Source organism: Silurus meridionalis, chromosome 3 (genome assembly GCF_014805685.1).
Source record: "Silurus meridionalis isolate SWU-2019-XX chromosome 3, ASM1480568v1, whole genome shotgun sequence".
Classification (NCBI taxonomy): Eukaryota; Metazoa; Chordata; class Actinopteri; order Siluriformes; family Siluridae; genus Silurus; species Silurus meridionalis.
This window is the reverse complement of record NC_060886.1, coordinates 613,617-627,319: the sequence shown is the minus strand read 5'-3', so window position 1 is coordinate 627,319 and position 13,703 is coordinate 613,617. Positions and strand designations below refer to the sequence as shown.

Here is a 13,703-nt window from a genome sequence, read left to right as displayed (position 1 = left end):
AGCTCCTTCCACCTGAGTAGCTGCCAGGGTCAGGGTCTTCTGGATGGGAGTCGGGAGTGGGAGTAAACACTTCTGCCGGCAGGCGGGCCCCACTCCAAGATGTCACACGGGTCCCAGGAACATATGGGGGAGTGCTTGGCCAACCAGGGACGACCCAGGATCACATCCACGGTCGAATCCTCCAGTACGAGAAGTTGTATCTCTTCTTGATGTAGAACCCCGACTTGGAGGACAAGAAGTGGTGCAGTACTTCACCTTGCCTTTTCCCAAGGGTCCCTGAATGGTCTGAACAGCTAGTTCCTGAGATCCCCTCTGCCGGCGTAGCTGGAGGCGTTCTAGACACGCCTGGGAGATGAAGTTCCCCGCGGATCCAGAGTCGACTAGGGCAACCGCAGACAGAGAAAGAGCAGGGGTTACCAGGGTGACCATGAGCGTGGACAGGTGAGTGATGTCAGAAGAAAGCGTAACCGTACTCACCGTCCGACGAGGAGGCCTTACAGGACATTGGGCCACACGATGTCCTCCCTCACCGCAGTAGAGGCAAGCTCCAGCCGCCCACCGACGCTCCCTTTCCTGACGAGACAGCCGCTGTGAACCGAGTTGCATGGGTTCAGGTTCAGGAGCCGATGAGACTGCAGTAGTTGGAACTGATTCGACCTCTGGGGATTTGCAGGCCGCCAGGTGCTGAGAAACACGGATGGATCTCTGGATGAAAGCCTCAAGCCCCAGAGAATCATCATATGTGGCCATTGCCAGCCTGAGCTCCTGATTCAATCCCTTTCTGTATACAGCCAGCAGCGCTTTCTCGTTCCAGCCAGCAGATGCCGCCAGAGTGCGGAAGCGGAGGCTGTAACCCGACACACTGTCTCTTCCTTGGTGGATATTCAGCAGCTGATCGGCAGTCGGCGTATCCCGGGCGGTGCTAAAGACCTCGGTGAAGTGTCTCGTAAAGGCCGCGTATGTCGTCAGCGCCGGGCTTGCTGCGCTCCAGAGCGCTCTAGCCCATGCTAGCGCTCTTCCGGTGAGCAGCGAGATCAGGAACGCAACCTTAGCCCGTTCGTTCGGGAAGCTGTGAGGGTGCATCTCGATATAAAGGGAAACCTGGAGCAGGAATCCATGACATTCCGCGCGTCTCCGAAAAAGGCGCCGGAGAGCCATCGGGCTGCCGGAAGGTGGTGGAGCTTGGTTGGCGGTCGCCGGTCGGAACGCCTCCCGAGCGCGCGGTGAGCTCCCTCACGAACTCGGACATGGCAGCAGGCTGGTCCTCCACGAGACCAGACGCAGCAGCGGCTGGTCCTCCATGTTGAGGTAACGCGGTTCTTTCTCTTGTTTTGTGTCGGTCCGTTCTTCTGTCAGGCGCAAAGAATGTTCTGAGACTGATAGAATTCCAAAAAGGGCTTTTCTTTAATGAAAAAAGCAAAATGGGCAAGGCAGAAAACACAGACGGAACACACTGAAGCAAGTAAGCTGGGACACAACTATAACTGAGTAGTTTTGGGCAGTCCGGTAGGTTCATAAGCCTAAGCTGTAGAACGGACGGTGGGAATGTGGAAAAACAGGGTCTTTATAGTGTGGTGACTGATATGGACCAGGTGTGGATGATTAGTAAGCAGGTGAGCTGCTTGGAGTGATTGGAGGGGTTGGTGTGGGTGTGGCTGCTGGATCCCTGACACCTTTCAATATCACATGTAGAACTGCATTCTCCATTCTACAAATATTGCTAAATTATGACAAGTTTAGTGTTTTAAATGCTGAAAAATAATTTTATACATATGCATGATTCACTACTACTACTACTACTGTAATGCATTACTGGGTAAATGTTGACGGTCAATGTCCTGCTCAATAAATACGCTTCAGCTAATTGTGTATAATCTACTAATAACTACATATATTAATCCACACCAGGAGGTAGATCATTCTCCCATTTGTATCCCAAATAATTGAATAATATTTTAAGAATTTGAAATTCAGTCTCAGTCTTCGAGTTTTAGTACAGACTACTGACCATCGCCCATGTCCTAGCAAAAACTTGCATCAGTTCTCTATCTACCTCAGAGGATGATTTCAAGTCAAGTCAAGAAGCTTTTATTGAAGCTTTTATTCCTGCCATGATCAACTACACGACCAGGGAGCTTTCTCTTGCCACAGAACTTCCATGCTGCTTGCAAGACACCATTTTAACTTTGCCAACATCATATTGGTCATGAAATAGACTAAGCATTGCAATGGAGTTACATTTTTAATGAAACACGACTTACCACACAGTGCAAGGCAACCAGTGGACTTTCAATTCTGCTTTTCCCTACACACACACACACACACACACACACACACACACACACACACACACACACACACACACACAGTAATAATTATTGAAGCTGTTTAAGCAGTCACTGGATAGAGCACTGGACATATTGGACATATAACATATTGTTTTATTATCTTTAAAAGCCAGAATCAGTCACTAAGACAAACAAGAAGCCTAATAAAAGACATTTGACCTCATTTGTTCTTTTTCCGGTTATTTTATCAAATAGGAAGATTTCTGCCTACTACATTTTCGGCAACCTTAATGATGAAAACACAAGGAACGTTTATAAAGCAATGATTGTCAAGTTTGCAGTTGAATTCAAGTTAATAGTTATCATTTCACTTGTGAGGTGATCTGTGGTCTTGTCCATTTGTGTCCAAATGACTATGCCCTTGCTTTTTGTCAAACAAAACGTACTGGGCCGGGTTTTCCAAAGCCCTCTTAGCTTAAGTCAGTGATTGACAATAACCACAGCCCTTGGACATTGGACACGTAAACACAGCTGAATAACTAAAAAGAACAAAATACTTTTTATTGGCTACCAATAACCTGATGACCCGAATAAATCTCATTTGCATGAAGTCAGCTTTGTCTGAGAGCAAATTTATTAATAGTGTGGATTAAAGTACACCACTGCCAAAAAACTTACCTTTTTTTCCCTTCTTCACATATGGCCCCTCCTGACTCAAGGACTGGGAGGTGGAAGATGGAGCAGTTGGAGAACAAGACTGTGGAAGGGAAAGATCTGTGGTGATAAAAGATGGAGAAGAGACAGTTGTGGCAGAAATTGCCAGTGAACTGATTAAGGTTTTTGTCCTTTTCCTCCTTTGTAAGACCTAGAACATGGCAGTGAAGGTGGAGGAGAAGAAGAGTGTGAAGTTAGAACAGCTGAGAAAGTAGTAGAGGAGTTAGGCGAGAGAGAATTTGGAGAACATGAGGGAGAGAGAGAAACAAGGTTGAGTGTATATAGAGTCTCAGACTTCTTTCCGGCTGCTCCACGGTGAGGCTCTCCGGCATCTCCATGGTGAGGCTCTCCGGCTGCTCCACGGTGAGGCTCTCGACTGCTCCACGTGAGGCTCTCCGACTGCTCCACGGTGAGGCTCTCCGGCTGCTCCACCGTGAGGCTCTCCGACTGCTCCACCGTGAGGCTCTCCGACTGCTCCACCGTGAGGCTCTCCGACTGCTCCACCGTGAGGCTCTCCGACTGCTCCACCATGAGGCTCTCCGACTGCTCCATCGTGAGGCTCTCCGACTCCAAAATGGAACTGTTGCACTGCTCCTGACTGGGGCTTTTGCGCAGCTTTGCTATGGAGATATCATTGTCCAGCTGCTGTGCTGTGGAGGTTGCTTTAATACAAGTTTACATTAATTTTATATCTGTACATATTAACAAACAAAAAAAACCATGTATTTTAAATGCTAATTATTATTTCTGAACAAAAATCTTGCTCCTACCCTTAGTCAAGATAAATTCATACGCTGTTCTCATCTTATTTAAAGAATGTCTTGTGACAGGAGTGTGGAGCAGATGGGTGATTATGTCTGCAACCCACCTATTTGAATTCTTTTTATCTTGTTTGCCAATAAATTGTCAGGAATCCACCCGCCACGCCTCCTTCAGAGGCTGCCGTTGCCTCAGCACGCTTCCAAGCAAATCACGCACAGCTGAAGCACATTATCCACTCACTCCCTGCCTCTATATAAACTGCTCATTCACCAACACCCGCTGTCGGTTATTGCTCGTTCATGCCCGTTAGAGTGTGCCCCTGTGCGTTGGTTGTGTTATGGTTTTGCGTATGCTTATCCCCGCTACGTACCATTCGACTCGGACTCCCTCCCCGTCTCTCTCTCTTCGCGTGGACCGCGTCTCTTTCCGGATGCACCCGGGATTGTGCTTCCCATAGTCCACGGACGTTGAACGGTTGTGGGCCGCGCTGTGTGCGCGCCCCCGGATTATCCTTATTTCTCGGACTTCGTTATCCGGATTCTCCTGCGGCGCAGGTATTTGGTTTGGCTCTGCCTTTGTTGTGAATAAAGTTTTGTTTGCTGTTACTCCGGCTTCCGCCTCCGTTTCCCGCATGACAGAATAACCGACCCCCGAAGAGGAATATACGGACAAAAAAAAAAAAAAAAAAAAAAAAAAAAAAAAAAAAAAAAAAAAAAGGAGAAAGGAGGGAAAGAATGATCGGGCTACCGCCGTGGACACAGCGCGAACCGAACTTCGGAGGTCGGGTTCGCTCGGCCGCGATTTCACGGCAGCCAAGCTCCGCCCCCGGGAAATCCCGGAAGACCGCGGCTGTTGCTCGATCACGCTCGGCAGCGCCACACCCCGCGATGACGTCATAGGACTCGGCTCGCTTCTCCGGCAACAGAACTGAGTGGGCGTGTTTTACGGGCGTAGGAGATTATATGGGCGTATCCGTCCAGCTTCCTAACAGAGAGCGAAGATCGCATTCCACATCTCTCTCCTGGCTGGGAAGCACTCTCTGGCCAGTGAGTTGTGGGAGGCGACTGGAGGTGAGTTCCGCTCATGCGCCCGGTTCCTGCAGCTGCTCACCAAGAAACTCGGGATGACCACGGCTGATCTCCGTCTCCTCTCCCCTGCCCCCGAGAACGCCTTTCCGCGCCAGAGCTTCCAGGAGGTCTCCGCCCTGCTTCAGGCCCTCCAGGGGAGGTCCGCTCCGCCTCAGGTTCTCCAGGGAATCTCCGCTGTACTCCAGGCCACCCAGGACGGCTCTGTCCCGCTACAGGACCTCCGGGAACTCTCCCTTCTGCTCCAGAATCTCCGGGATGACACCGTCCCACTCCGGGGTCCAAGGGAGAGCGCCGTTCCGCCCCAGGTGTCTACAGAGTGCTCCTCTCCGTTCCAGAACGGCCCCGAGAGCTCCTCCCCGTTCCAGTGTCCCGAGGAGAGCTCCGGTCGGCCCCAGGACCCGCGTGAGTGCTCGGCTCCAGCCCAGGACCTCCAGGAGAGCTTGGCTCCGTCCCAGGATTTCCCGGAAATCTCCGCCCCGCTCAGGTGTCGAGGAGGCCCAGCTCCGCTCCAGGTGTCGAGGAGAGCCCAGCTCCGCTCCAGGTCTCCGAGGAGAGCTCCTCTCTGTCCCCGAGCGACCCCGTGAGCTCCTCTCTGTCTCCGAGCGACCCCGTGAGCTCCTCTCTGTCTCCGAGCGACCCCGTGAGCTCCTCTCTGTCCCCGAGCGAACCCGTGAGCTCCTCTCTGTCCCCGAGCGAACCCGTGAGCTCGGTTCCGCCGCAGAGAGTCCCCGAGAGCTCGGTTCCGCCGCAGAGAGTCCCCGAGAGCTCGGTTCCGCCGCAGAGAGTCCCCGAGAGCTCGGTTCCGCCGCAGAGAGTCCCCGAGAGCTCGGTTCCGCCGCAGAGAGTTCCCGAGAGCTCAGCTTTATCCCAGGGTCTCCAGGCGAACTCCTCTCCGCTCCCAGTTCCTGACGCGAGCTCCTCTGTGCTCCCAAGTCCCAAGGAGAGCTCGGTTTCGATCCAGGTCCCTGATGAGAGCTCGGTTATGCTCCCGATTCCCAAGGAAGGCTCGTTTCCGTCCCAGGACTCCCAGGAAAGCTCGGCTCTGTTCCAGGGTCTCAAGAGGAGCCCCGTTCCATGCCAATGCATCCCGGAGCGCACAGCTCACCTCCGGGACTGCAAAAGGGAGGTCGTCCCGTTGGCCCCGGGCTCCAATGAAGGCGACTTCACCTCTCAGGACTCTGCTGCACCCAAGGGATCCCCAGAACATTCAACCCAGCTCCGAGACTGCGAAAGGGACGTCGAACCTCGGCCCCTGGCTCCATCCAAAGGCGACGGCTCGCCCACAGTCTCCCAGTAAGTGACGGCTCGCCCACGCGCATTCAAGGCGGCTATGTCACAGACCTCCTCTCTTCCCAAGGAGTCCCCAGAGCACTCACCCCAGCTCCAGGACTGCGAAAGGGAGGTTGAACCGCTGCCCCTAGCTTCCTCTGCAGGCGGTGGCTCGCCCCACAGTCTCCCAAGAGGTGACGGCTCGCCCCACGAGCACTCAGGAGACCAAGTCACATCACAGAGCTCCTCCCTCGGTGACGGCTCACCTCGGGACCCCTCTCACGATGACATCCTGCCTCCGAGCTCCTGGGACGAAGACAGGTTGCTCCTGGGCTCCTTAGAGGGTGACATTGCACCGGAGAACCCTGCCAAGGTCATCGCTCGGTCTCTGTGTTCTGTCAGGGGCATCGCTTCATCTCCGGTCGCCATCCGGAGAGTCCCTCAGCCGGTAAGCCTCGTAGAGTGCACTGCCCTGCCTTGGTAGTCACCAGGGTTGTCTTGCCACTCCAGGTCCCGTGGGTGATGAGGCTCCGTTCCAGACATTCCTGGGTGAGGTCGATCCGTGGCTGGCCTCCGGGGAGGACTCCGCCCAGCCGCAGGTAATCGCCGGGACCGCCTCTCAGCCCCAGACCACTGCAGTGGAGGTCGCTCAGCGGCCAGTCTCTGCTGAGGACAGGGCTCCGTTCTCAGTATCCGCCTTAGGCGTCGCTCCGCTTCCAGTCTCCATTGAGGCGTCTCGGCCTCTGGACTCCGCGAGGGGCGCTGGTGGGTCCCGATTGTTCGCTGGAAGCAGCGCTACACCTCCTGCCTCCACCGACATCGTCGCCCAGTCGCCGGTCGCCGCGGGGGGCATCGCCCCACGCCAGGTCTCCACCGAGGGCAGCACTCCGCCTTTGGTCTACGTTGAGGCGTCACTCCGCTCCCGGTCTCGTGGGGTTCACCGCTCCGTCTCCGTTCTCTGTCGAAGGCATCGCTCTGCTCCAGGTCCCCACCGTAGGTGTGTTCCCTTTCCGGGTCTCCGCTGTGGCCGTCTCCCAGCTCCAGGTCGCCGCAGAGGACCTCAAGCCGTCTCTTGTCTCCGCCGAGGGCGTCGCTCCGCTGCAGGTCTCCGGGGGGTTCGTCTCTCCGCCTCCTGTCTCCGCCGAGGCGTCGCTCCGCTGCAGGTCTCCGGGGATCATCTCTCCGCCTCCTGTCTCCGCCGAGGGCGTCGCTGTGCTCTGGGTCTCCAGGGGGATCGTCGCTCCGCCTCCGGTCTGCGCCGAGGACATCGCCCCGTTCCTGGCCTCCGCGTGGGGTTGTGTTCCGCCTGGGCCCCGCTGGGTCGTTGCCCCTTCCGGCTCTCCGCAGGGTGGTCGCCGCCTCGTCCCTTCCTGCTGTTCCTGGCTCTGTGGCGGTTCAGGCCGGGTCCCTTCGACCCTGGAAGACTGGAGGCCCTCCTCCAGTGCCGGGCCCGCCCGGGCGGTTTGGGGCGTCGGTGCCGCCTTTGGGGGTGGTGTCAGGAATCCACCCGCCACGCCTCCTTCAGAGGCTGCCGTTGCCTCAGCACGCTTCCAAGCAAATCACGCACAGCTGAAGCACATTATCCACTCACTCCCTGCCTCTATATAAACTGCTCATTCACCAACACCCGCTGTCGGTTATTGCTCGTTCATGCCCGTTAGAGTGTGCCCTGTGCGTTGGTTGTGTTATGGTTTTGCGTATGCTTATCCCCGCTACGTACCATTCGACTCGGACTCCCTCCCGTCTCTCTCTCTTCGCGTGGACGCGTCTCTTTCCGGATGCACCGGGATTGTGCTTCCCATAGTCCACGGACGTTGAACGGTTGTGGGCCGCGCTGTGTGCGCGCCCCCGGATTATCCTTATTTCTCGGACTTCGTTATCCGGATTCTCCCTGCGAGCGCAGGTATTTGGTTTGGCTCTGCCTTTGTTGTGAATAAAGTTTTGTTTGCTGTTACTCCGGCTTCCGCCTCCGTTTCCCGCATGACAGAATAACCGACCCCGAAGAGGAATATACGGACAAAAAAAAAAAAAGAAAAAAAAAAAAAAAAAGAAAAGAAAAAAAAAAAAAAAAAAAAAAAAAGGAGAAAGGAGGGAAAGAATGATCGGGCTACCGCCGTGGACACAGCGCGAACCGAACTTCGGAGGTCGGGTTCGCTCGGCCGCGATTTCACGGCAGCCAAGCTCCGCCCCCGGGAAATCCCGGAAGACCGCGGCTGTTGCTCGATCACGCTCGGCAGCGCCACACCCCGCGATGACGTCATAGGACTCCCGGCTCGCTTCTCCGGCAACAGAACTGAGTGGAGCGTGTTTTTACGGAGCGTAGGAGATTATATGGAGGCGTATCCGTCCAGCTTCCTAACAGAGAGAGCGAAGATCGCATTCCACATCTCTCTCCTGGCTGGGAAGCACTCTCTGGCCAGTGAGTTGTGGGAGGCGACTGGAGGTGAGTTCCGCTCATGCGCCCGGTTCCTGCAGCTGCTCACCAAGAAACTCGGGATGACCACGGCTGATCTCCGTCTCCTCTCCCTGCCCCGAGCGCCTTTCCGCGCCAGAGCTTCCAGGAGGTCTCCGCCCTGCTTCAGGCCCTCCAGGGGAGGTCCGCTCCGCCTCAGGTTCTCCAGGGAATCTCCGCTGTACTCCAGGCCACCCAGGACGGCTCTGTCCCTTCTGGGACCTCCGGGAACTCTCCCTTCTGCTCCAGAATCTCCGGGATGACACCGTCCCACTCCGGGGTCCAAGGGAGAGCGCCGTTCCGCCCCAGGTGTCTACAGAGTGCTCCTCTCCGTTCCAGAACGGCCCTGAGAGCTCCTCCCCGTTCCAGTGTCCCGAGGAGAGCTCCGGTCGGCCCCAGGACCAGCGTGAGTGCTCGGCTCCAGCCCAGGACCTCCAGGAGCTCCAGGTGTCCGAGGAGAGCCCAGCTCCGCTCCAGGTGTCCGAGGAGAGCCCAGCTCCGCTCAGGTGTCCGAGGAGGCCCAGCTCCGCTCCAGGTCTCCGAGGAGAGCTCCTCTCTGTCCCAGCGACCCGTGAGCTCCTCTCTGTCTCCAGCGACCCGTGAGCTCCTCTCTGTCTCCGAGCGACCCGTGAGCTCCTCTCTGTCCCAGCGAACCCGTGAGCTCCTCTCTGTCCCAGCGAACCCGTGAGCTCGGTTCCGCCGCAGAGAGCCCCCGAGAGCTCGGTTCTGCCGCAGAGAGTCCCCGAGAGCTTGGTTCCGCCGCAGAGAGTCCCGAGAGCTCGGTTCCGCCGCAGAGAGTCCCGAGGCTCGGTTCCGCCGCAGAGAGTTCGAGCTCAGCTTTATCCCAGGGTCTCCAGGCGAACTCCTCTCCGCTCCCAGTTCCTGACGCGAGCTCCTCTGTGCTCCCAAGTCCCAAGGAGAGCTCGGTTTCGATCCAGGTCCCTGATGAGAGCTCGGTTATGCTCCCGATTCCCAAGGAAGGCTCGTTTTCGTCCCAGGACTCCCAGGAAAGCTCGGCTCTGTTCCAGGGTCTCAAGAGGAGCCCGTTCCATGCCAATGCATCCCGGGCGCACAGCTCACCTCCGGGACTGCAAAAGGGAGGTCGTCCCGTTGGCCCCGGGCTCCAATGAAGGCGACTTCACCTCTCAGGACTCTGCTGCACCCAAGGGATCCCCAGAACATTCAACCCAGCTCCGAGACTGCGAAAGGGAGGTTGAACCGCTGCCCCTAGCTTCCTCTGCAGGCGGTGGCTCGCCCCACAGTCTCCCAAGAGGTGACGGCTCGCCCACGCGCATTCAAGGCGGCTATGTCACAGACCTCCTCTCTTCCCAAGGAGTCCCCAGAGCACTCACCCCAGCTCCAGGACTGCGAAAGGGAGGTTGAACCGCTGCCCCTAGCTTCCTCTGCAGGCGGTGGCTCGCCCCACAGTCTCCCAAGAGGTGACGGCTCGCCCACGAGCACTCAGGAGACCAAGTCACATCACAGAGCTCCTCCCTCGGTGACGGCTCACCTCGGGACCCCTCTCACGATGACATCCTGCCTCCGAGCTCCTGGGACGAAGACAGGTTGCTCCTGGGCTCCTTAGAGGGTGACATTGCACCGGAGAACCCTGCCAAGGTCATCGCTCGGTCTCTGTGTTCTGTCAGGGGCATCGCTTCATCTCCGGTCGCCATCCGGAGAGTCCCTCAGCCGGTAAGCCTCGTAGAGTGCACTGCCCTGCCTTCGGTAGTCACCAGGGTTGTCTTGCCACTCCAGGTCCCCGTAGGTGATGAGGCTCCGTTCCAGACATTCCTGGGTGAGGTCGATCCGTGGCTGGCCTCCGGGGAGGACTCCGCCCAGCCTCAGGTAATCGCCGGGACCGCCTCTCAGCCCCAGACCACTGCAGTGGAGGTCGCTCAGCGGCCAGTCTCTGCTGAGGACAGGGCTCCGTTCTCAGTATCCGCCTTAGGCGTCGCTCCGCTTCCAGTCTCCATTGAGGGCGTCTCTCGGCCTCTGGACTCCGCGAGGGGCGCTGGTGGGTCCCGATTGTTCGCTGGAAGCAGCGCTACACCTCCTGCCTCCACCGACATCGCCGCCCAGTCGCCGTCGCCGCTGGGGCACGCCCACGCCAGGTCTCCACCGAGGGCAGCACTCCGCCTTTGGTCTACGTTGAGGGCGTCACTCCGCTCCCGGTCTTCGTGGGGTTCACCGCTCCGTCTCCGTTCTCTGTCGAAGGCATCGCTCTGCTCCAGGTCCCCACCGTAGGTGTGTTCCCTTTCCGGGTCTCCGCTGTGGCCGTCTCCCAGCTCCAGGTCGCCGCAGAGGACCTCAAGCCGTCTCTTGTCTCCGCCGAGGGCGTCGCTCCGCTGCAGGTCTCCGGGGGGTTCGTCTCTCCGCCTCCTGTCTCCGCCGAGGGCGTCGCTCCGTTGCAAGTCTCCGGGGGGATCATCTCTCCGCCTCCTGTCTCCGCCGAGGGCGTCGCTGTGCTCTGGGTCTCCAGGGGGATCGTCGCTCCGCCTCCGGTCTGCGCCGAGGACATCGCCCCATTCCTGGCCTCCGCGTGGGGTTGTGTTCCGCTCCGGGGCCCCGCTGGGGTCGTTGCCCCCTTCCGGCTCTCCGCAGGGGTGGTCGCTCCTGCCCTTCCCTGCTGTTCCTGGCTCTGTGGCGGTTCAGGCCGGGTCCCCTTCGACCCTGGAAGACTGGAGGGGCCCTCCTCCGAGTGCCCGGGCCCGCCGGGCGGTTTGGGGGCGTCTGGTGCCGCCCCTTTGGGGTGGTGTCAGGAATCCACCCGCCACGCCTCCTTCAGAGGCTGCCGTTGCCTCAGCACGCTTCCAAGCAAATCACGCACAGCTGAAGCACATTATCCACTCACTCCCTGCCTCTATATAAACTGCTCATTCACCAACACCCGCTGTCGGTTATTGCTCGTTCATGCCCGTTAGAGTGTGCCCCTGTGCGTTGGTTGTGTTATGGTTTTGCGTATGCTTATCCCTTCACGTACCATTCGACTCGGACTCCTCCCGTCTCTCTCTCTTGGCGTGGACGCGTCTCTTTCCGGATGCACCGGGATTGTGCTTCCATAGTCCACGGACGTTGAACGGTTGTGGGCCGCGCTGTGTGCGCGCCCCCGGATTATCCTTATTTCTCGGACTTCGTTATCCGGATTCTCCCTGCGAGCGCAGGTATTTGGTTTGGCTCTGCCTTTGTTGTGAATAAAGTTTTGTTTGCTGTTACTCCGGCTTCCGCCTCCGTTTCCCGCATGACATAAATAAAATAGGCTTGTAACCCACTGCCTCAAGTTTCCGCACCTGAAATGAACAAAAGCAGTTAAGCATTACACATACACATTAGTGCATCAAGTGCATTCATTCTGCATAAAGCAATTTTATTTTAAGGTCATTCAATAAAGTGCAATGCAAGAAAATGAGCTTTAATCAGTTTCATAAAGTGTATTATTTGAGAAAAGAGAACATTTGACTTGAGAAAATCTTTAACATTGCCAACATGACTGATTCATTATTTGACAGAGAACTTATTGTTTGTCTTTAACACAACTTAAACATAAAGATAAGTTTTATTTCATACAAAGAAGACTAAGTTAAATAGGTTTATGAACACCACATCATACTGGTACTAGTCTATAATATTCACTATATGACAAACATAGACACTTTAAATAACACGTGAAAAACTAGCATTTTACTTACCACAATATGGGCAGAATCAATTACACGCCCAGCATTTCTGCTTTTCATGACAGACTGTCCCCCCCAGTGACACCACTTTGTCTTATATTTTTGTTTAGTGGACAGACTTTCAAAGCAGACATGACAAGTTTTCCTGCTTGCCTGATTGGGAGTCTGGCAAGATGGGCAGGGCCTGAATTTTGGCCTAGTCATAATTTGAAAAGAAATATACAGAAATATACAGAAAGATAGACAGATATGACATCTACAGATGTAAACAGTGAGAGAGAGAGAGAGAGAGAGAGAGAGAGAGAGAAGAGAGAGAGAGAAAGAGAGAGAGAGAGAGAGAGAGAGAGAGGAGAGAGAGAGAGAGAGAGAGAGAGAGAGAGAGGAGAGAGAGAGAGAGAGAGAGAGAGAGAGAGAGAGAGAGAGAGAGAGAGAGAGAGAGAGAGAGAGAGAGAGAGAGAGAGAGAGAGAGAGAGAGAGAGAGAGAGAGAGAGGAGAGAGAGAGAGCGAGAGAGAGAGAGAGAGAGAGAGAGAGAGAGAGAGAGAGAGAGAGAGAGAGAGAGAGAGAGAGAGAGAGAGAGAGAGAGAGAGAGAGAGAGAGAGAGAGAGAGACAGAGAGAGAGAGAGAGAGAGAGAGAGAAAGAGAGAGAGAGAGAGAGAGAGAGAGAGAGAGAGAGAGCAGGTTAACAAGACAGACATGGCTCTTAAAAGTGACTTTTGCTATTGTGTGTGTGTGTGTGTGTGTGTGTGTGTGTGTGTGTGGTAAGGGGATTAAAATAACAGAGGAATGTTTGAAGCTGGCAAATCTGAAGGACCTGATGAGAAAAAAAAAAGATTTACAATTCAGAAATTAATAGCTTACATTTTTACCAATTTTTCTTCATCAGTGTTGGCAGATGACCTACACCCTAACCCTAGATGACCTACACCAGGGGTCACCAACCTTTTTGAAACTGAGAGCTGCTTCTTGGGTCCTGATTAATGTGAAGGGCTACAGTTTAATACACACAGTTTTCAGTTTGATCTAAAATAACAAATTTGCTCAATTTACCTTTTATTATATGTTATTATTAATAATTAATGATATTCATCTATGTGAAAACACTGATCATATTAATGATTTCTCATAATAATTATCAACAATGATTTAACAAAGTAGGAAAGAGATATTTTTTGAAAAGCGGGCTACTCATGTGGTCCTTGTGGACTACCTGGTTCCCGCGGGTACTATGTTGGTGACCCCTGAACACCCTAAACCTAGATGACTAACCCTAACCTTCTTTAGACAAGAACACTTAAATTGCTTTATTATATTGTAAATATGTGATGCTCCACAGTATTGTTGTTTTTTTTTATTCATTAATAAAAACACACCAATCTGGCAACCCTGTTCCTCATCTGAACATTTATAAATGGCTAAAGTATTAAAGTGCTACTGTCAGTTTGGTAACTTAAAACA

General features: G+C 54.8%; 1 protein-coding gene across 1 annotated transcript; it reads right to left on the bottom strand.

The window, feature by feature from the left end:
* Nucleotides 1-1,233: 1,233 nt before the first annotated feature.
* Nucleotides 1,234-3,883, bottom strand: LOC124380623 (uro-adherence factor A-like). The gene is made up of 4 exons (XM_046841788.1): nt 3,773-3,883; nt 3,317-3,664; nt 2,967-3,062; nt 1,234-1,376 (listed from the first exon to the last, which is right to left on the bottom strand). Exons 1-4 carry the CDS (start codon nt 3,804-3,806, stop codon nt 1,234-1,236), a joined length of 621 nt encoding a protein of 206 aa, XP_046697744.1. The 5' UTR covers nt 3,807-3,883.
* Nucleotides 3,884-13,703: the final 9,820 nt, after the last annotated feature.

What these genes read in the sequence shown, in the direction of transcription:
- LOC124380623 (XM_046841788.1), bottom strand. Translation starts at nt 3,806, where the DNA reads ATGAGAACAGCGTATGAATTTATCTTGACTAAGG. An exon ending in AGATGCCGGAGAGCCTCACC is followed by an intron (nt 3,063 to 3,316) that starts GTGGAGCAGCCG and finishes TTATCACCACAG; the next exon opens with ATCTTTCCCTTCCACAGTCT. An exon ending in TGTGAAGAAGGGAAAAAAAG is followed by an intron (nt 1,377 to 2,966) that starts GTAAGTTTTTTG and finishes GAATTCTATCAG; the next exon opens with TCTCAGAACATTCTTTGCGC.